The 23,666-nt window shown below is 38.7% G+C and overlaps 1 protein-coding gene across 4 annotated transcripts; it reads left to right on the forward strand.

Moving 5' to 3' along the window:
* Window positions 1-6,137: 6,137 nt before the first annotated feature.
* LOC111874065 (lysine-specific demethylase 8) lies at window positions 6,138-23,162 on the forward strand. Of its 4 annotated transcripts, none has more exons than XM_023869244.2 (7): window positions 6,138-6,448; window positions 8,443-8,605; window positions 13,689-13,866; window positions 17,275-17,448; window positions 18,072-18,298; window positions 19,179-19,343; window positions 22,757-23,162. In XM_023869244.2, the coding sequence occupies exons 1-7, from the start codon at window positions 6,315-6,317 to the stop codon at window positions 22,781-22,783; spliced, it is 1,068 nt and encodes a 355-aa protein (XP_023725012.1). In that variant the 5' UTR covers window positions 6,138-6,314; the 3' UTR covers window positions 22,784-23,162. The 4 variants fall into 4 exon arrangements, with proteins under 4 accessions (XP_023725012.1, XP_023725008.1, XP_023725010.1 ...); XM_023869240.2 differs by lacking the exon at window positions 22,757-23,162 and adding an exon at window positions 21,303-21,715; XM_023869242.2 differs by lacking the exon at window positions 22,757-23,162 and adding an exon at window positions 21,303-21,715 and having other exon boundaries at window positions 8,479-8,605.
* Window positions 23,163-23,666: the final 504 nt, after the last annotated feature.

Consider the following 23,666-nt stretch of genomic DNA (forward strand, 5'->3'; position numbering starts at 1 on the left):
AATTTTTACCCATTTTTTAGGCATAGCTATATTGTGATAGTACTGAAGGATGCCTAAAAATTCATTGTATGCATCATTTGCCTCATTTTGTTTAAGAACAGGCTCCCAGGTCTCTTTTCCTAGTAAATAATTTAGATGTACGTTTTCCTCACTATAAGATCTAGCTAATCTGAACTCTTTAGTTATTCTACCGTGTCCTTTTTTGTTCTTATAATGCATTTGTACTTGTAGTATTTGGGCATTATGGTCAGAGAGCCCTGTTTCTGCCACTTTAAAGTTGTATTCCCACAAGCCCTTGTTTATTATTATTTCGTCTATGGCTGTTTGGCTTTTAGGTCGTATTCTTGTTGGGACATCAACTATTGCTTGCAAGCCATATGAGTCTAGCATTGTCTGTAGTTGTGGATTTACACTTCTTTTTAGAAAATCTACATTGAGATCTCCTGCTATAATAATGTTCTTTCCTTTATTGGTCAGATTGCTAAGTACTGTGTCCAAGTTTTTTTATAAATATGTTGATATTTCTATTAAGGGTTCTATGTAAACAGATTATGATAGTACAGTCAACTCTCGATTATCCGGGGGTGGATTAACCAGTTTTCAGCTTAACCGGGGCTATTGAGGCTTTTTTGAGGCTTATATGTTTAATATTCATTCACTTTTGTTTCACATAGTGAGTTGTAACACTATTTTCGCACTAGTGTGACCCAAGCTCTGCATTCTTTGGTCCCGTTATGCTAACACAGTGTTCTAAGGTAGGGGTGAAAGAATGCAAGGATTTGTGGAAAGTTTCAAGGACAGATACACCACCCCAGTTGGTCTGTTTGTATCGATCTTCAAGCGTGTCAGCAAAATGTCAGGGTGTAAAAGGAAGTGTGTTGTGTTAAGTATTCAACAGAAACTCATGTGAGCCAGGCTTTGAAATGTTGAGCAGTGACGGAAGCATAAGTTCAGTGGGGGTGCAGCCAGAAGAGTGGGAAGAAAGTGAGAATGAGGAAGAGGTGGACAGTGCTGCTAGTAAGAAAATATCACATGGTGCTGCTCTTAATCATTTAGAATCGTTACTAGACTATCTTGAGAGTGAAGAGAACAGTTTATTAAGTGACAAGCTAATATTACGTAGGCTTCGTACGGATATCCGTAAAAAGGAAAATGCTGTGAAAAAGCAAATGACAGTATTAATTTTTTTTAAGTGTTAAGTGTGAATATTTGTAAAAAGTGTTGGATGTTGTTGAACACTGTGACTGAAATAACTAATTCACACTCCAGTATAATGTAAAAAAAGTATTAAATAGGGCATGAGATGACATAAAAATGAGGTTGAGTAAATTTAAATACAGGTAGGCCTATAGTATTATGAAGGTACAGTATTACAGTACTACTTTTAATAACATTTGTCTTAACCGGGTTTTCGATTAATCGTGATTTCCATGCCCACAATTATCCCGGATAATCGAGAGTTGACTATATTAAATTGTATAAGTTCAATTATGCTGGCCTCAAAGTGTTCTTCTTGATTTAAGCTTTCAAACAGGTTACGGGGTTTTGCATCTAGATTTGTTTTAACATAAATGCATGAGCCTCCATGCAGTTTATTTTTCCTACAGAATTTTGATATCAAGGAAGAGTTTTTGAAGTTATAATAATCTATTTCTCTTTCATCCAACCCTTGTTCAGTGATACAGAGTATATCCGATTCTAACGTTTTGTTTGACAGTAGCACATGTATATTCAGCTTCTTGTTGTTTAGACTTTGAACATTTTGATGTAATAATTGGATGGTTGAACCTATTTTATTACTATTCTTGAGAGTGCCAGTACTATTCCTATCTATAAAAAATGTTTACTTAGCTTTTCTGGGAGCTTCCTGACATCCGAATTTCCTGATGTTGCTTTCCTTCAAGTGGTGCCACACTGTTGGGGGATGGGTCGACTAATGTTTCATCAGCTTCATTCCCTTGGCTTTCTGCAGTCTCATGGACAGTTTCCTCCTTGGGTTTTCCTGACGTGGCCTCATCATGCACGGTTCCCTCCTTGTATTCTAGTGGTATAGCATTTTTTGCTCTTGCTCCAATCTTTTGTTGTACCAATTCTGCTATCTGTTGACACGTCTTTTCTTTTCCTTTGTAGTTCATGTGCTGGCCGTGGTTTGTGAAATGATGTCTGTTTAGATTTACCTTGCTGATTGTCACGTGTTATGTAATTTGAGCCTTTTTGTTAGAAGTCTGTTGAATTGTAGGGTTTCTTTGTTGACGCATGACCAATCGGCCAGGTCATGTCTGTGTAGAGCTTCCATTACAATAATGTTGGTGTGACTGGTCTTTTTAGCTAAGTTAATTATGCTACTTATTCCTTCCTTACCACTATTCTTGCTAATGTCGTTGCCAGCGCACACTGTTATAACATCGTCCTTTGGCATGTTTTTCTCAATGGTATTTAGGATGTCTCTGGATTTAGCTCCTGATTTCACAATTCCACTGACACCGAACTCTTTATTTAACTTCATATTTATTAGGTCTCAATATCCTCTCACATGACTATCCCCGAGTATCAGGACTCTGTGTTTCTTAAGTTTTTGCACTTCATTTATGTTATCTTCGATATGATCATTGTGCTGTTGATTTGATTTTCCATGTTTCTTGACCTTAGTCACACTGTTCACTATAGTTGGTATTGGTCTATCTATGATGTCTTTAGCTGTTTGAAGGTTAGATTTACTTGTTTGTTGGTTAATTGCTCGGATTTGGTGTATAACTCGCACTGCTTTATTTTCCCCCAGTTTTTTTAGGGTTCTTGGGTTTCTTATTCGGTGTTTCACTTTTGTTTATCAGATAGGTTTCACTTTGTGACTTAGGTGTTTCATATGTTGGTAGTTTTTTGGCGATGCTGTACACACTGCCTGTGCGATTGATTTCCTCCAGCAAAATTTTATTTGTCAATTGTGCAGACTGTATTTCTGATTTGAGCACTTCTAACTGTTCCATCGCTTTCAAGCAATTTTGGCACCTGTTTTCACTTCCTTCATCGTAATTTGTTCCAAAACAGCAAGAGCTAGAACTAGGAACGTTCTTCACAGACGCCATCTTGTCACATGGTCATGTGTATGAAGTGACTCTCGATGGGGTTTTGGATTGGATGTTGGATTTATTTACCACATTATCCCACAGCTCATAACTACACTTAGTTATAGCACTGCCACTAATTTCCATACTTTACAGTTCACTAGAGCACATGCTAAGTCTTTTCCAGCATGCAGTGCCTTCACTAGTTGTCGCCTGGTACTGGCTTCTAACAATGGCTGTTCCTCTGATCATGGGGTTCAAGTGCTCTCTGAAGAGCAGCCTGCTTCCAACTGAACTATTTACAGTTAGTATTCTGTTACAACTGATGGGCACTCAGCCAGTCTGTCTTGGAATAAAACACCCATCTGGGGCATACACCAAGTTTTTTATTACTGTCAGATAGTTGCAGGTATGTTGATGTGGGGCACCTTCTCTGATGAGAGGATGGGTCTCTCATTTACAATTGCCGCTGGTCCTTGCCAGCGCAGTCATTCTGGGGTCCAAGTCCTGTGGGACTCATGACCATATTTTACTGTCTCAGATTAAAAATTTCCCTTTTTAACGCCTTCTACGACTCACAGGGCTATGGTGAAGGTATTTGGCCCTGCCTCCACATGGGATAGAACTATTTTGCTTCAGTTGTCCTCCCTATAACTCTTTTGGGCAGACCGAATAGAATACACCGTTTCCAACAGTACTTCTATTGTTCCTGTGGGAATGTGTTCATTAAGCTGTTGTGTAGAAACTGCTCTAGTATATTTGCTTGTGGTCATTTCATAGTAATGGCTCTACACGCAACAATATTTTAGTCAGCTATGTGAAACATGGTTGATTTGTGAACAGTATGATGTGACAATGAGAACTGCATAATTATTGTTAGCAAATCTTGAATTAGGTGGACAGTGATGTACAGCCTTCACTAAATATGCATGGCCAGCATGTAAGGCTGACAACCTAATTTCCGTCTGTGAGACAATTGTCTAGAAAATATGGGAGCCTCGATGTCTCACAGCCCTGTGGGCCTCCACGGCCTGTTACAGGGATAGCTTTACATTTTTCACTTTACCCTTCAACAGATATTATTGAGGTGATCAAATTCTGGAAGATGGCCTGCTTAGAGCTTGTAGCATGCAGGGGAGCTGGAAAATGCCATGAAGAGAAGAGCTTAGGTGTATATGGGAGTACTGGTTCAGAAGAAAGAAATTTTTAAGATAGGAGATGTCATGGTGCAGGCTGGATGGAACTGGCTAAGATAGAAACCAGTGGGATGTCCTTGTTAACTCTGTAATGATCTTTCAGTAAAATGTTTTACTGGCTGAGTGACTCTCAAGAACAACTGTGTCCTGTGTAGTTAGGTATATGAGGGTCCGTCAAAAAGTTCCCAGAATGGTGGTATAGCACTCTAATGGTAGAACATACGGCAACACTTACCTAATCACCTGCAAAGTAGGACCCTTGCGTGCACACACTTGCTCCATTGATTCTGCCATTGTTGGAAGCAGCGGTGGAAGGCTTCTTTTGGAATCTTCCGGAGCTCAGCCGTCGCATTCAATTTGATGTCCTCCCTGGTTGCAAAACATGTCCCCTTGATGCCCATTTTCAGAGTAAGGAACAGCCAAAAGTCACTTGGAGTGAGATCTGGAGAGTATGGTGGTTGAATGATGACAGGAATGTTTTTCTCAGCAAGAAATTGCTGCTCAACAAGCGATGTGTGGCTCAGTGTGTTATCGTGATGCAGAAAGCACTGTCCCTGCCACTTGTTGCGCCGCTTCCTCCGAACTGCATTGCACAACCCCTGCAAAACTTGCACGTAGAAATGGCCAGTAACAGTACCAACTTCTTCCTCCAACTCCACGATGGTCATTCTTCGATCACATCGAATCAGTTGTCGCACTTTTCCAATCATTTCTTCGGTTCTGGATGTCGAAGGTCTCCTGCCGCAGTGGTCATCCTCTAATGTCTCCTGCCCAGTCTTAAACCGGGAAAACCAGTGGTAAACTGCGGATTTCTTTAGTGCAGTATCACCGTAAATTTGCTGCAGGGCCGATAGCGTCTCTGAAGAAGATTTTGCGAATTTGCACATGAACTTGATGTTCACACTGTAATGCCTGAAAGGGGGGGGGGTTAAAGAAAATACTGTGTAGTGCCGCCTGCATGGCAGGCGAGCATTCTACCATTGCACCACCTATGCCAGCAATTGTGCTGCCATGATATGGGTGGTTAAAGAAATGATACTAAGTTACTCCGTTGCCATCCTTTCGTTGGCTGATCCCACCTTCACTGGCACCACTTTGTAATGGCGTAGAGCGGGTGTGTAGGTTCTTACCCAGTACCTGTCACGCCCCCAAAGACTGGGGTGTCGATGAGCTGCTCTAACCAGGGTTCTCATCACCCTTAACTGTTTGTTGCATCCGGCTGCCTAGGGTCAGTTCTGCCTTCGCCTGGACTAGGATAACTTTGGATCGGTCGGGGATGGGTTCAGTTCGTGAAGGTAAATCACAACTGGGAAGACCAAAACGTAGATGGGTGGACAATATTAAAATAAATATTAGAGAGATAGGAGGGAATGGTATGCATTGGATTGATCAGACACAGGATAGGGATCAGTGGAGAGCTCTCATGAACACAGTAATGAACCTTGAGGTTCCATAAAATGCTGGGAAGTTGTTGAGTAACTGCATTATTGGCGGCTCCTCAAGAAGGGCGGCACTCCATGAGTTAGTGGGTACGTGGTGGTCCTCTCTCTCTCTCTCACTCTCACTCTCACTCTTTTCCCCCCCTCCCCCCTCATCTTAACCGATCTGTAATACACCATATTATGACAAGATCAGTATTATTATCTTCCATTGCAGAAGGTAAGTGCACGAAATTAAAAACTAATATTTACAATCGTGCATAATTAAGCATAAGGTTCCTCAGCGTGCTCATGCCAAACAGGAAACCAATTGCCTTCTTCAAATTTGCGATTCTTTCCGGAAATTTCAGTTGCGTTGCGGTTGCCAGTTTCCTTGGGGAGCCCACGCCGAAAGAGAAGTTATCGGTAATTTTTATGTTCAGAAGTTGTATGTATAACGTGTTGAGCATGTTGAGAGCGATTCTGAGTTGTGATGGTTCTAATATTTAGATAACACAAATATGATCAAATAATGAGTCTGGGAATGCTATGGCCTTCTCAGTGTACAACACGCGAGGTTCACGCACACGTGTGTGTGCAGGCGTGTGAACTATTTTTATCAGATACAAGGTACTAAGATGGAAGATAAGATTTTGAGTGAAATAAGGAAAATTGTACCAGAGAATATTACAGGACTTCTACCAGCCGATGAATTGGATCCTGCTGGATTATTTTTACTGCAGCACACACAGGATACAGTGACTGAAGACAAGTAAGTTCAGATGGATATAGTTGTTATGTTAACGATATCAAATGGAACACAGCTCAAAGAGAATCTCAAATCCAACTTAATAAAGGTTGCTTTACATTCATTTTAAAACACATAGTTTCAGATTTTTATGTCACTAATTTGATATGTTGCAACACAAATAAGTTTGGCATAATTAATGACATTGAATTCTTTTCCTGTTTACAAACGGTCTAGTCTGAAAAACTGGATTTTGTATTACAGATAATAGTGCTAACACAACCAATGCAGACTTATTGTTTAAAAATGGTAAATACCAGAAGAACTAGTGGCTGCTTCCTTGCTTCTGTTTTGTACATCCCAACCATTCAACACCCCCTTAGTTTAGTTTAGTTTAGTTTAGTTTATTGTAAAATTCCATCGATCCAATCTAGGCTACAAATATGCCTGACGGATATAGAACCAGTCACAGACAAGTAACTAAAATACACATGCTATGAAAAAAGCATAGGTCAGATCAAACAATAAACCAAACTGTTTATCTTCCTGCTTTAACATTAAACATAACATCTAAAATTCAATATTATAAAAAAATCATCATACTAAAAGGTAGATGATAACATATTTATGCCAAAATAAAGCACCTATGATACATAAAATCTTAAAAATTCACATTAAAATTAGTAATTACTATTAAAAAATCATTCAGTGAATAAAAAGAATTCAATAGAATGTAATTTTTTAGAGTATATTATGCTGACATTTCCAGCCAATTTTTTAGCATTGCTCTTGTATTAAGTTAAGTCAGTTTATGTTATTTCATGTAAATGCTGTACTCATAATAATTATTCTCAGTAAACATTAGATTAGGTTAGGTTTGATTGTGATATAGTTCATATCATAAAAAAGTCAATGGGTAGGATGCTTTATGAATTGGAATGGTCGTTTAGTCCTCCACTTGCCACCACCATCTTAGTCCCTCATAGTTTCTTCGTTCTAGGTATAGTCTGATGTATGTCACATGTGGGAGTGGCCTTCTATTCAGGTTTCCCAAACTGAAACCCTTATAAAGATATGCAAAAATAATTTAATGCAAAATTTGTTGGTCTATGTGTAATCTTCCAGAATACCATATCAGTAATGGTTTGTGAGTTTTCATTAAATCACAAATGTGTTCTTGTGGTTATGTTGTATTGATTGGGTGATTCTGAAAGTGGTGGAAAATCAACAAGAAATTTGTACAATATGATCTATTCAGAGAAGCTGTTTGTGTCCTGACACTGAATGGAAAGTAGCAGATACCACACTTGAGGCATCGCATGTCCTGCCTGTGTATTCTTGGTGAAGTGAATTTGTTGATACTAGTATGAGTTGATGGTAAGATATTAGAATGTTAACAGACATCTTTTGCTTGTGTGTTTTAGAATTGTTATGCATTTGGAAGGATGTCACTAAAAGAATGTCAGAAGTTTGTACATCCTGTTATATAGTGAAACCTACCAATTGTGGTTGCATTGAAACGTGACAAACTTGGAGAAAATAGTGTTAAAATTAACTGTTTCATGTCTATAGTGACTACACATTAACTGTTTTGTTGTGTTACTTTTGCCACTGTGTTGAAGGTTTTGGAAGCACATTTTTGTCTGTTCTTGTGACTTCTGGGTGGACTGTGTTTAATATAAAATCATTGGATGTGAACTGATACTTATGAATTTCAATTTTCAGTTAGAAATGGCACTATTTTGTGAACTGTTAAACTTCAACCTGTTGATCTCAAGGAAACAGCAGAAAGGTTGCTTGGCAGATCAATGAAAGGGACAGAAGAGTAGAGAGAGATTTTCTTTTGTATGGACTGGTACAGAAATCATTCGTTTTAATATGTGATGAGCATAACAACATTAAACTATAGCATGAATTGCAGGAAGGTGGATAAGTTACAAGATAGATGGCCAAGTTAGGGTTGGTCTTGTGTAAATTAATATGATTTTGCCAATTATGACTGGTGGCAAACTTCGCAGGTTTCACTGTACTGTTAATTTCACTACTTCCCATAGTTATACAGAAGCACTGAAGGCTGTGGAAGGAGTACTGGAAATTACTTGGGAAGAGCTGAATACTGGCCACTGGAGCAAGGTTCCCCTTGCCCCTCGGCAGCTGTACACTGCTGCTGCCATCATAAAGGTTAGTTATTTTGCCACGAGTGTAATTAATGTGATTTTTGAGGGCCCAGATAGAAAACTACATAATGGGTGAATTGTGGTATTTTAAATTTGGTAGATTCAAGAATTAAGACTACAACCTCAATAAATTAAATATAATAAATGTGATGTACTGAAGAGAAACTTCTGTTGTGCCATATTTATGTGGTTTTCGAGCAGTCAGAATTGGAAATATTCCACATTGTAAACAGTAAGGTACAGATATATTGTACATAAAAGAAAACTCTACTTAACTTCCATATTATCTATGAAAAAGAACAAATTGTGACACCAAGTGTTTACTGAAGAGAAATTGGATGAAACTGATGCTAGGCATGGACATTCTTCTCAGAAATCCTTCAGATTAATTTTATAGGAAACTTAAGTTTGAAACTTCAAGTTTAATCTATTTCCAGAAAAGAAATTCATTTCATGAATGTAAACTTTTAAGATGGATGTCAGGGATGCATGCATAAAAAGAAAGAACTTTTCTAGCATCTGCTTTAATTCAGATAAGTTTTATTTTTGATCTCTTGGAATGTGTTCTTGTCGGTTCTGATGGGGTGTCCAACCTTAGCTCCACTGAGGGGTGGACTGTCAGACTCATGCCTGAAGCAGCTCAACAATAAGATGATTTCTTTGTTTAGTAGAGTGTTGAAACCTCAGTGGAAAATCTAGGAACATATGAAGCATAAATGTCACCACACGGTGAACATATGTGAGCTGTGTACACATTCTTCTAATAAACTCTAGCTGGTGAGCCAATAGAGAAGCAGAACATATTGTGAAAGTAGAGGAGCCTTTACATCTGTTATAAACTGTGAGGGAGAGAACTTATAATATTTTGAAGTCTACCAACTACAGAATGATGTCAAAAATTTATATAAAGTCAGTATAATTAATCTTAATTATTAGTATCTTTAGTGTATATCATTTATAGCTTGTGATAAGTGTAGATTGTCAGTTACAAGAAATAATCTGGATATCTTAGATTTGAAGTTCTTATGGTGATGACTTGAAGAGTATATTCTGTAGTCTGGGGCAGTGGTTCTCAACCTTTTTTTTTGCTCGTGGCCCACTTCTGACTTTCATTCAGTTCTGTCGCCGCCCACCCCTCATATTGTTTAATTATAATAAATGTAATATTGATTATATGTACTTTATCAACTGTACTTTTATTTATAACAATTATTATTTGTTTATAGCATAAGGAATATTGATAATAAGAAAGGAGTTCATTAACAAAAACCTTTATTTATAATAGAATTTTTACTTATATAATCTTCTGTTTATTTACAGTATATAATTGTGCTCCTGACAAAGAATATTACAATAATATTAGTGTCCCTTAGGTTTAGTGAGATCCTTGTGGCTGATGAGTAGAAGCAAGTTTTTGTATATCTGGTTGCAGCGTTGTTAGAGATAATCGAAGATCACCTCTCTTCACAATATCAAGATGGTTACGAGCCTTTGATAGCATATGAAGAACTCGACTAAATCCAGATTCAACTAGATAGGAAGTAGGAAATCCGATAAAAAACAATTTCGCCTTCTCCCAAAGCTGTGGAAATTTATTGGCAATTTCATTGCTTATCTAGAAATGTTGTTTGTCGTTTTTGAATCTAGCTTGGGCTGTTACATCACTTTGCAGTTCAATGAGATATTCTTGTAATACGCTGTCAACATGAACAGCATTTACCTGAAACGGATCGACCACCCAATCTGGGATAGTCATCTCTAGCAGGTCGCTGAACCAAAATTGCATATCATTGTACAAATTCTTCAAATGCTCAATATATACAAAAAGGTCATCATCTTGCAATTCCGTGTCAAGAGTGGCCAATGAAGGAAATTGCATTAACTTGTGACATCCAATATTACTCCAGAATAGTTTCAGTTTTCCAAGGAAAGCAGTAATGGCCCCTTTGCAAGATATAAGATTGCAGTTATTTCCTTGCAACTGTTTGTTCAACAAATTGAGCTTTTCGAATATATCTGATAGATAAAATATGTCACACTTAGCAGCAACGATCTGTTCCCCAAGCTGCTTATCACAGCACAATACTGCCCCAAACTGCAACAGTATTCATCAAAATTACTTTGAAAGCCATTCTGTTTCAAATAAATACAAAACTGCTGTAATCCACAATATTTTTTCTTGTAGAGGGAGGGCATTCAAATTCTATTGAAAGCTAATAATTTATTTGTAATGAACATTCAAGTTATTATGAAATGTAATGCTTATTTGTCGAAAAATAGTAGCTGGAGTTTGTAACTTACCTACAAAGTAGGGAACTGCCACAATAATAGAACTTGCGCAGAAAAACGTCTTCTTCCAAACACTTCGAATACTGAACTGAAGAACACCTGAAATTTACTGAGAAGGTGGCGGTAAAACTCGTGAGAGGAAGGGGAGATATTTAGGAAAATAAAGGCTAATTCGTTAGGGCTCTACCCGCTCTGAGAAGTCGCATACCTGTTTACCGGTACTTGGAATTCCCAGATCTAAGGTTGTGATTTAAGTACAATAGGTTCTGTCCCTTCTAAGTAAGGTACACAAAAACAAGGATATTGAGTTATTGTGTTATTATATATACTGATCATTTGGCATTTTTATTTCTTTTTATATTATTAATAATTTTATTTTAGAAGTGAAAATTTTGTGGCCCACTGGGGGGCCATATGGTCCCTGTTGAGAACCACTGGTCTGGGATGTGGTACTGTGTAGTCTGGTAGGTGTTTATTGATGTTACACACTGCCTCCATCTTTGGGAATGAAGAGTAAGTCAAGTAACCAATATGGAGTCATGCTTGCATTTTTCTTTTTGGTTGTTTGCATGGCTTACTCTTTGACCCTAAAAATGGATGCAATATGTTCCTCTGAAACATCAGTTTAACTTCTGCTAGATTATGCAGTGTTATATGCCAAAAGATAGTCCTCTTCATAGTTAAAATTACCTTTAACTCTTAATTTACTGTTATTTTCAATTTGTATTAATGATGCACTGATTAGTTGTAATGGTTTAAAAACATTGCTGTGGTCTTACAAGTAACTGTTGTGGTTTTGAATTTGAATTTGTTTACGTTGTGTAAATCCAAGTACAAGGTGACTTGAAAGGATATGGAACAAGTACAAATACATAATATCTGTACAATAATAGTTTTGCTTGAAAAGTTGGTAAGATTATAATACAGTATTAATACAGTGCGTACAATCAAGTGCGCGCCGCGGCTGCAATTTGCCGTGAGTCATACCACCGCAGAACGGATGCAGTCGCGGGGAGTGTTGCAACTCCNTTTTCCGCCCTTAAAAATTCGACGACCTCTGCCGGGTATTTGAACCCGCATACTACAAGTCATGAGGTGGAAACGTTACCTCTAGACTACGGAGGCCGCTTGGGAATACACTTTACTCGTAGCTTAGAATTGATACTACAGTAGTTAATGTCTGTTTACATTGAAATATTCTGTGGAGTAGGAGTGAGTAAGTAATGTAATGTAATGTATTGTATGTAAGGGGTGGGCCATAAAAACCGGCCCCCGCACTGCAACCTTCAGTGATCTATTGTGCTTCCCCTTAGATTAGCCCTTTATTAATCCTACACTTAATAAAGTGTAGGACCCTGCTTATGGGGGCATCATAAAAGTCACTTGGTTTTATAAAGAATTGACCCAAGTGACAAAATCTTAAATAAACTGTGGCCTCAGAATCACACAGGATGTGTGGCTGATTTGTTTTCTTGTAGGCACCTTTCACAAGTTTGGTTATCTGTCAGTCCCAACTTGAAAAGGTGTCCTTTTAGGTGGCAGTGTCCCGTAAGTAATCCTACCACCCATCTTAGTTGATCTCTGTTTAATCTCAACAGATCCTTTGTTCTTCTGGCAGATGGTCCTGCTATAAAACCCTTTACTTGTTTGAGTCCAATTATGGATTCCAAGTATTTTTTATGATTTCTATCACTCCAGTCCCTGATCGCTTTTCTGGCAACTCCAATTGAGCTACCGCAAGCTGGTTCAGGTCCTAGGAATGGCTGTTCATATCCTGTTCTTGCTAGTTGATCGATGGTTTCATTCCCTGCAATACCCTCATGACCTGACACCCATATCAGTTGTCCTCTGTTATGTCTGGCCAGTTGTATGAGGGATTGGTGGCATTCCCAAATCAGTTTTGAAGTGATTTGGTATGTACCAAGTGCTTTAATTGCAGCTTGACTGTCTGATAGGATATAGATGTTCCTATTTCTATAGTTCCTATCTAAATTCCCAACTGCGCATGCCTTAATGGCATACACCTCTGCCTGGAATACTGTTGTGTACTGACCAAGGCTGAAGGTATGCTTCCGCCCCATTCCATCACAATACACCCCAGCGCCAGTGCCTTTATTTGTCTTGGAGCCATCTGTATACCAGATTATTCCCCTCTTTCCATTCACTTCTGTCAGGAAATCTGATTGTGAAGGGTCTCTCATAAACATGTTTCAATAGCATTTTATCAGATTCTATCTGTAGGATGGGTTCTTTTTTCATGTCCCGAGTCATATATGCATGTCCAAAACCTTCGGATTTAGGTCTCCATTGATCATTGCAATGTAATCTGTAATTTCCTAACTTGGCTTTTGCTTCCATCTGCAAATGCAGTGGAGGGAGTCCTAGCAGGATTTCTGTTGCAGCTGTTGGAGCTGTTCTCACTGCTCCCACAATTCCCAAGCAGACTGTCCTCTGCAGTTGGCTAAGTTCTGCCTGACTTGTTTTGAGTTTGACTCTAGGCCACCATATAGTAGCGGCATAGGTGAAGTGAGTAAGTAACGTTTCAGTGCTGTTTTGAATTGCTTAATATTATTAGTTGCTTTTTTGAGCCTTTGAGGGAGGCTATTGAACACTTTGATGCCAAAGAAGTGAACTCCTTTTTGATATAGAGATAGATTTGCTGAATATTGGTTGAAGATGAGTTTTTGAAATTGTGTTTTCATGGATTCAGATTCTACAGAATCCATACACACAAAATGATTTCATGTCCTGACATGAGGTGTCATGTAATGCTGATTGAATTGCTATGTTGTGTATAGATTGATATCCTACTGAGGAGCTATCAGCAGGGATGTGGTGACAAGACTGAGTTGCTGCAATCAGCTATGAAGACTGCTGACCTTGGGATTTTGCTGGGAGCTCCCCTCTCCAGTGGAGACTGTTCAATGACTCGAGTTGCTGGCCTGTTATCTCATGCTCTGTCCATGCTTTCTTCAGGTGAATATTCTCAAATTGCAACAGATCCTCCATTACGATACGTGCTGCAGTTTCTCTGTTATGTTGGGTTTAACTGAACTTATGTATGGCTTGTGTATGATTTGCCATTATTGTATTTAAATCAGTTGGGTTATTTAATGATGCTGCCAATAGGTAGACTTTATAGCATTGAATAGTAGGATGACTGGTCAATAAGGAATTGAAAAGTAGTAGACATAGTCATGGTGTGATTGAGATACTTTCCTGTCATTTTCCTCTAGGGACTGAGGAAAACCGTGAAAAATCTGTCAGGGTAGTGAGCAGCGTTCCTTTTAAGCCAGGGATTTAAGTGTACAGGTCATGGTATCTTCTGGGCATAGGGTTATGAGACATTGAGGGTCCCACTCAAACCGCAGGCCACATTAGGTAATTCAGCACTTTCAACGGGCCGGATAAAATGAGAAATTAATAACTCTAGGTATATGAGTTTTATTGAAAGCTCAGAATTTTGTGAACTAAATACAAAGTACGTGAAAATAAATTATCGTGTATTAATGACAACAGACAGTAGCAGCAAATGCTCATATTTCCATCAAAAGTTATAATAAAACAATTAATGTGAATGATGGAACTCTTTTTGCATTCTTAAAATCTGATTAAATTGAGGATCAAATTTTGAAAAGCTAATCACAAGTACCGACTTTAAATGTTCATCGGATAAATTTGCCCTGTATTTCGACTTGATGTACTTCATCTGGAAAAGCTTGTTCACGCAGATATGTCGTCCCAAAAATGGAGATAAATTTACAAGCAAATTTCTTTAAATTCGAAAATTGCTCAGAGTTCAGAAATTTATAAAATTCGATCAGATGTCCTTCCTTGTATTTGTCTTTAATATGATAATTTTCCTGAAGTTCAATAGTTTCCATTTGGATTTGACTTGGGACATCTGCAGCATCACAGTCAAACGGATTTTGAAACAATCTAATTTCCTGAGCACTGGAATCCAAATAAGCAAATTGGTCCCAAATTGTTCTTTCAAATCTGAAAAAAAGACTAAATTTGCAAACGAGGAAGGAAATTCTCCTTCACCCTTTTAATGCAACTCTGCACAGTATAGTGTATGAACAAAGTTACAATTTTTCACTTGCCATTCCAGAAGTATCAACTTTACTCTGAATGCCTTGATAAGTGCAAATAAATCACAGACTAAGTTATTTTCACCCTGCAACTTTAAATTCAAATGGTTCATATGGTTTACCAGATCAGCAAAACTGCTAATTTCCAAAGCCACTTGGTATCTGATAAAAGTGGTTCATGATGGTTTTTCTCGGTAAGAAATATATCACTTTCAATCCTGAGCTGAAAGGAGCACGAAATAACCTTTCCACAGCTAAGCCATCGAACTGCAGTATAATATGTCAGGTCAAGAAGCTCGGAATCACATTTACCAGTACTCATTGGAAAATTAGTTCAATTGGCGCATTTCTGCACAAATCTTTTGTGGGCCAGATAAAATCACATCATGGGCTGCATGTGGCCCGCGGGCCGCAGTTTGGAGACCCTTGATCTAGACAATCGGCTCACAGATGGCAGTAAGGTTGTCAGCCTTACACATCGGGCACCCTTTACCCCCCAGGAAGATTCCTGGTACTCATTTCTGTTAGAGGTTGAGTCGACACCACAACCATTTCCTTTGATTATTGCTAGTGGTGTGGGACTAAGTCCCTTGTACTGCGGCCACATCTGGCCTATTGTACCAGCCCCAGATGATAGGTGAGGGTGATTGTGGAGCAATTGGTGGAATGAAGATTGGCAGGGGATACCGAAGTACTTGGAGAAAACCTGCCCCAGCGCCACTTTGTCCACCACAAATCCCAATTGACCAGACCTGGGATCGAACCCAGGCCACCGTGGTGGGAAGCCAGTGACTGACTGCTTGAGCTATGGCGCGGCCTTCACCACGACCATACTGCAGCTGGAAGGATTCATTCATTCATCAGTAATCTGTCAGACGACAGGTCCACAGTCTCTTCCGAGGGGGCTGGAAGGATTAGGTCAATTGAAATAAAATCACCTCATCAGGACTCGAACCCGTGACCTTCCAGCTTGTAGCATAGTTCCTCCACCAACTATGCTACTGCAATGACTATGAAGATTGTTATCTTTTGGGATGTGATGCTATGCAAATATCTATCTGACTGCATGGCATCGCCACATGTTAAAACATTCGTCTAGCATCTTGAAAAATGAAACAGATCATTTTGGTGCTTTCATTATTCTCTTTAATTCTTTATGCTTTGACATCAGTGCACATACCAGCATAGTTTTTTGAGGCACTGTGCTACAAGCTGGAAGGTCGTGAGTTCAATTCCTGATGAAGTCATTTAATTTTTCAGTTGACCTAGTCTTTCGAGCCTCACTTTGGCCCTAGGGTTGACTCAGCCCCTAACAAAAATGAGTACCAGGAATATTCCTGGGGGGATAAAGGGTGGCTGGTGCGCATGGCTGACAGTCTCACTGCCATCTGTGAGCCAATAATCTAGAAAATGTGGGAGCCTCGATGTCTCACAACCCTCCACGGCCTGTTACAGGGATAGCTTTACCTTTTATCGTTTGACATCCCCATTGGAGCCAGTTAATTTTGTTTAAGGTTTATAATATTATTATTTATTATTATTATTATTATTATTAGAGGGGGTGGGTTTCCCCATGCACTTAGACCAGTTATCGGTCCATTGTGCGTCCCCCTTTAATTTTTTTTTGTCTCCATACCCTACCAGTAACGGTGCATGGTATCAGCCCCGTTGAGCCAACGAGGTCGGCCCTCAGTACCTTGATGCTTCCCCCATCTACCAGAGGCATTGGAAACTACTTGGGTGGGAAATTATTGCGTAATTTAGCTCAGAGATCTCCTAGAGACATGAGGTTCTTTTATGTGCCGTAAATCTACGACACGGGACATGGCTTAAAGTCCCTCCCGGAGGACTTGTTCCCTGAATTTTTCCACCCTTAAAAATTCCACGACCTCCGCTGGGTTTGAACCCGCGTACCTTGAGTCATGAGGTGGGAACGTTACCCCTAGACTACGGAGGCCGCTAAGTTTTATAATTGGACTCATCTAATATTGAAAAAAAGAATTTACAGATGTCAGTCTCAGTTCAACGGAGGGCCTCATTTCAGGTTTCTTCATGTGTACATGCCATCAGGTCCAGTTCTGATTCATTGTAATTAAATGTCAGGTTAAGACCAGAATGAGATTTCCCACTTTCAAATTTGACTCACGTAGTAGTTCCCAAATTTCAGGCTGGGTGTGACAGTGGACCTGAAAGGACTACATTATAATCTGAATATTTTCAGATCAAGAAACATGAAGTTTTATGCATTGTTTCATGTCGATTATTGGAAATAATGTTTTTTTTTTTGCAGTGTCAGAACAACAACAAGCAGTATCTGAGCCTTCAAGTAACACAGAGCATAGTTCAGTTATGGTACATAATATTCCAGGGATCAAAGGTCAAATGTTAAACACTTTGGAGAAGCCCTCACTGGAAGGCTTCAGAGCTGCTCATTTTGGCCCTCGTGTTCCAGCAAAACTCACAGGCAGGTAAAACTGCATGTGTGCATACAGCAATGTCCATATTGAGTATGGAAATGGAGAAGGGGCAATTTTAACTCATTCAGTGGCATGGGCATTTAAGGGCCACACCATAGCTCAAGCGGTTAGTCACTGGCTTCAAACTGTGGCAGCCTGGGTTCAATCCCGGGTCTGGTCAAATGGGATTTGTGGTGGACAAAGTGGCGCTGGGGCAGGTTTTCTCCAAGTACTTCGGTTTCCCCTGCCAATCTTCATTCCACCAAATTCTCCATCATAATCACCCTGGGCAGGCTACAATAGGCCAATCAGTGGCCGCCGTGCCGATTGAACCCAGTAGGACTCTACCCCCGCTAAGCAAATTAAAAAGAGAAATGAGGATTTAAAATGCAGGCTACCCTTGATGCTGCCCAGGAAATTGGGGTTCAAATATTGGAAGAGGCAGAGACTTGTCACTTCTTCACACCGTTTAGAATCTAATATTTTAGCAAGTTTATGAGTTTATAATGTTGAATCTAGGATTTACTTGACCTCACACATTCATGATAACACAACATACTGTACAAATGCTGCAATGAGAGTGTGTCCATCTGCAAGTGAACTTCAGTGGGGAGCATGTGGTGTGTTTCAGGTTGTATAAGCCACTGGCCAGCACTGCATCTCTGGAGAGATATAAATTACCTGAAGAAAGTAGCTGGGGCACGCACAGTGCCCATAGAGCTTGGAGTTCATTATGTACATCCAACATGGTCACAGAAACTAATGACAGTGGCAGAGTTCATCGAAGCCCATATTGTACCACAGACGGGTGAAGCCACCCCTATTGGATACTTAGCACAGCATCCCTTGTTTGAGCAGGTGTGTATTTGGGCATCAGTATATTATCAGAAGTGTAGAAGTTCAATTACTATATTGAGAGATGAACTGCTTACTGGGTGGCCATGGTTCAATTCCCAGTACAGGCATTAAGATTTTTCACTGTACTGCCATATCCAACATGACCGTGGAGCCCGGTTGGTTTCCTGTCCATTGGATACTGAGGAATATTTACTTGGCTTAAAAGGTAGCCAGGATATGCAGCTAATCACATGCCGTGATATAGGGATAGGTTGAAGAATATGTGGAACATTATCTTCATGCCCACTGTACGATTCATTATGTAAAATTATGGTCCTCTGGGATGTGACTAGATAGTTTGTTAGATCGAAAAAATTTGGAGGTGGCATCACTCTGTGCTTTCCCCTTTGCTGCAGTCTTGTGATTATTGCCAGACAATATTTCTGGGCAGTCCTGCATGCATGAATGTACACTTCATTCTTATCTATACATATCTGCATGTAAATTAACATTTGATAGCATATTAATTGCAGTCCTTTTTATAAGAATACAGTATTCCTTCAAAAAAGATTTTGTTACATATTTGTTTTTTTCTTAAATTGTCTTCTGTGATGAAAAGGTATTTGTAGGTATTAAGATAAATTTTAATGCTTATTAATAACGTTTTTCATAATATTTTTTAAAACTTATATGTGCCTTGTGGAATCTGAATCCAACCATCTTGGTCAGACTTGTATTGTTTCAGCGATATATATATATATATATAGTGTATGTATATTTCTTGTAGGTTGTTTAATGGTGCTTTCAGTATATAGATTATATAGCATCAGAGCTATGTATTATATTAGTATTTCATATAAAGTGTAATTATAATTTATACTTTTGTTCATGGGGTTTGCAGGTCCCAGAGCTTATGTCAGATATTTTTGAACCAGAATATTGTTGTCTCAGTGACGACTTGGGTGAAGGAGCAGTTACGGAGGAGACAGACATCAATGCTTGGTTTGGTCCTAAGGGTACAGTGTCGCCACTACATTATGACCCCAAGCATAACCTTCTGGCTCAAGTATGTATGTAAAGTGTACATTCAACTCAGGTACTAAAGAATAACAATAAAAAATGAAATTGAGAAGTAGAGTCCCACAGCTATTGTCATGTGTACAAGTGACTACAGACGCAGTTTGGGTTGGTAATTGGGTGTATTGACCACTTACATATCATAACTACAAGTAACTATAATAGCCTTACTGGTGTACATACTCAAAAAATCACTGTAACTGCAGCACACAGAGTGTTCTGTGTCTTCACTTGTCGTTTCCTGGTAACGGATCCTAACAGTGTCTTCTGCTGACATCCATACCAGGAGACAAATATCTCACAACTGACTAAGCTCTAAAGTTTGTCCCATTTATAACCCCTCAGCACAGACTGTACAGAAAACACCACTCATTGTATCCATTGTTGCATGCGCAGCCCACACAGAAGATACCACTTTCCAGACAGTCCATTGGTGTGCTGGCCACTGCATAGCAACAGCTGTTGTCTCATTTGTTATGTGGTCATTGCCTAGCAATGGGTTTGATTCATGTATCTCAGGATATGGTCCAATGGCAGACTTTGATGGACACTATCAACCTCAGTGTTTCATAATAGTAGAAGTCTTTTGATTGTCCAAGTAACATCCGTGCAAGAAAGATTCTGAATTGTGTAGAGTGACGGGTCAGTAGGTTCATCACTGGAAAGGTTCTCGTGTTTAAGTATTGTGAGTCTGAAACATCAGTATGTCATAACTTGAGTAGGCAACGTTATGAAAGAAAAATCCTGTGTTTGAGACTTCTCATATGGCTATTTTGATTCTCACTTTAGATCGAAAATTGAATCCAGGAACTTGCTGATGATGGTATAATCTTTGTTGCTGTCTGAAAGTGAAACACCTTCAAAAAAGTTTCGGAACAGTATACTGATATGGCAAATTGGAAGGTTCCTAATGATACCAATGTGATTTAGATGTGATGTTTTACTAATCCATATAACTGTTTTAGTGAAGGCTGGACGTAAGCAAGTGTGGATGTATGCAATTTCATGTGAAATGAATTCTGTACTTGTGAGCTTTATTACCATGAAGAACATAAATGTAAGAAGTTTGAAAAACAGATTGCTGATGAAAATATTTGGATCAGAGAGTAAGGAAGCAAGTAATTTTGGATATTACTTAATGAGGAACTTTTGCTTTGATTGTGGTCTCTGAGTTGTGAGGAAATGTATGATTTATACAGATTGTAGTACTATAGTGAAATTAAAGAAACTGCAATGAATTTGGCATGTAGGAAGGGAGAGGCATTATTCTGACAGACACTTCTTTTGTTTTTACTTTCAAGTGGCACCAGTTGGGTTCAAATCAAGAAACTGGGAACTGGAGTAGAACAAACCCCGTAAATGTTGTGTATTTAAAATATAAGTTCAGGTATTCTGGTAGAGTTTTAACGTTTTGTAAGAAGTTTGTGACTTTGATACTTTAAATCCTTTATTTTTGTATATGTGGATTGTAAAGTTTCCCTTTAATATTGTGCACCCCCTGAAGGTTGTCTTGCGTGACCAAAACATGTTTGTGTTTGAACAGCATACAGCGAACACAGGGAAATAAACAAGATATGCTTAGATGCTAATTTACATCTTATTTTTATAATCTTAGATAATTATCTAGGTTTATGTCATGGAATTGAGGTTCTCAGGGCATTGACTATGAAGGGTATGGTATTGTAGGTTGTAACACTGTAGTCTGGAGAAGGATATTATATTTGATATACAAAATATTCATGGATAATTATCAGAGGTTGTATTTGACACAATATTTCCAGAGTTGTTTCTACTGTAGTCTTCAGGTTTTGGATTGTATCCCAACCAGTGCAGTTTGAACACTTATGTTGGAAATTATTGACTATAAATGTGGTGTATTATAGATTCTAGTGGCATTTAAGTTCATGTAAAATGTACAGCAAGAGCAGTTTCCTTGTCTTTGTTTCAGGTTGTTGGTGAGAAGCGTATTCTCTTATACCACCCAGATCAATCAGAAAACCTGTACCCATATGAGGGTTCATTCCTTAACAATACAGCACAAGTTGATCCTGAAGAACCTGATTACAAAACGTTCCCAAATTACAAGAATATCATTGCATGGGAGTGTCACCTGAAACAGGGAGAAATGTTGTATATTCCTCCCAAGTGGTGGCACCATGTTCGATCACTCAGCACAAGTTTTTCAGTCAGCTTCTGGTGGACATGATCGTTTGCAACGTTGCCAAGTGGTTGCTAGTTAATCCTATCGAATGCAGTAGCCAATACACTGCCTGTTCATCATAGATGTTTGGTTATGGTGTTTCGTCCATATAGATAATATAAAACCTGACCGTGAGATGGGACAGATATGAAATGTAGTGCCTCATTAAAAAGATGGCAGACAGTTAACTGATATAATGAATAGTAACATTATCAAGGGAACATAACAGATACATCTGAAACTACAATATGGAAGGATTAGTTATGTCTGAACAGCTTTAAGGAATGCGTGAATCACCAGAGTGTCCTGGGCTGAAGAGCAGGGCAAGCAAAAGCAGCAAGCAGATGTTAAATGTGAACTTGTATTGAGCTGCACACTGTCACATCCTGAGAGATAGTACTACTCATAGTCACTGCTGCTGAAACCTCAAATGCAACCTAATATCCTCTTGTTAAAGATGTTTCCTGCCATTATATATTTATTACTTGCAGCATCATTAACTCTTTCACTGCTAGTATGTTAAATAACTCTCAGCACCCTCTGTGCTGAATTATTTTTGAATAAATCTTTTATAAATGATTTAAGTGCAAAGTATGAAAATTTGTGATAAAATGTAACTAATCTTACCTCAGACAGGGAACAGGTATCAGAAGTTGCAAAAATGTTGAATTATTCAGTATTTTTCACAGGGGAAAATTCCATTTAAATCAGGGTTGTCCAAGATGGCCAAAAAAGTACATAATTCACTATCCTAGTCTTATCACTAAGTCACATGTTGACCAAAGTTCACAACTTTGTTTAAAACTATTATAGAAAGCACTGCACACTATACGAAGCCATTTTTACTAGCCCTGTGAAATACCCACGTCACATGGTCACGCAGCACGTGCCTCACTGTGCAGATGCAACCTTTTACATTTCTTAAGCTAGAGGGCAGAAGAATGCAGCCATTGAAATGAATGATGCTTCATTATGTCCCCAATAGTTGGCTCTATGCACCCACCAAGTTTGAATGAGATTGGTGCAAAGAAACCTGAGATTTTAAACTAAAGTTGCAATATGGGTTTTGTCGATCGCAAGGACGCCGTGTTTTTCAGAAATCGACATATGTCAACCGCAGCATTGTGAAGGTTAAATAATAAACTTCTCTCAGAAATTTGATATTCATTTTCAGTTTACTTATCTCCCATATGTTTTTTCAGTTGAGACCAAGATTTTCATGGAATTGAATATTTAGAAGCTGGTCTCCTGTGGTATGACACCATGTAGTTTCTCAGATGGTTACCAGTGCTTTGGAAGGTCTTGCTGCCTCCATCTTCAGGGGAGAATCACACCTACAAGACTACATAGTGCAGCAAATTAAATTATGTTAATCTTTCATTGATATTTTTCTATTGATACTGTGTATATATTTCTCATTTCTGTCAGTGTACTATGTTTTGTCTCATCCTCCTTGATTTAAATTGTAGCAGGTTAGATAAATCCAGTTGGAGAGAGTTAATATGTTATGGGCTAAATGGAGATATTTGAATGCAGTGGCATAAAGTCTGTCATTAATTCGTGGATACATAGGTTTAGTACACACACACACACACACACACACAGATGACTTGCTCAGAAAATACTGTAAGCACGCGCGAAGTAAAAACAATAAGACCATAAACATTATATTTACATGTGATAAATACAATTACAGTATTGTCGCATCATAGGGAGTTGTTCATGACTTATAGATGGGTTTTGGATTGATTACCGGATTTATTGTACACTTACACAACTTGTTAACTACAATCCACAAACCACTATATGACACACTATGTCTTCTTGTCATCTTTGACTGTCATCTCCTTTCAGAGCCAAACTCTTGATTGAGAGCTAACTTGGAACTCAAGTGTTCTCATCTGATTCTTCTCTATAGCCACTCTGCATGGGCTGAACAGAAAACACTGTTTCCAACAATATTTCTATTGTGTGTTTACCGGATCATTGCTTACAAGTTGATTCTTCTATTGTTCCATGTTTGTTAATTGAGCAACTGCCTAGCAATGAACTATTCCGGCTTTCAGGCATCATGTTACATTATATTTAATGTAATATTAATTGTAAATTATG

The sequence above is a fragment of the Cryptotermes secundus genome, unplaced genomic scaffold (assembly GCF_002891405.2).
Source record: "Cryptotermes secundus unplaced genomic scaffold, Csec_1.0 scaffold1991, whole genome shotgun sequence".
NCBI lineage: Eukaryota > Metazoa > Arthropoda > Insecta > Blattodea > Kalotermitidae > Cryptotermes > Cryptotermes secundus.

Excerpts from the sequence above, each read along its gene's own strand:
- LOC111874065 (XM_023869240.2), top strand. The coding sequence starts at position 6,315 with ATGGAAGATAAGATTTTGAGTGAAATAAGGAAAATTGTACCAGAGAAT. Across the intron at positions 8,606-13,688 it reads CTGCTGCTGCCATCATAAAG|ATTGATATCCTACTGAGGAG; the intron begins GTTAGTTATTTT and ends TGTTGTGTATAG. Across the intron at positions 19,344-21,302 it reads AGCATAACCTTCTGGCTCAA|GTTGTTGGTGAGAAGCGTAT; the intron begins GTATGTATGTAA and ends TCTTTGTTTCAG.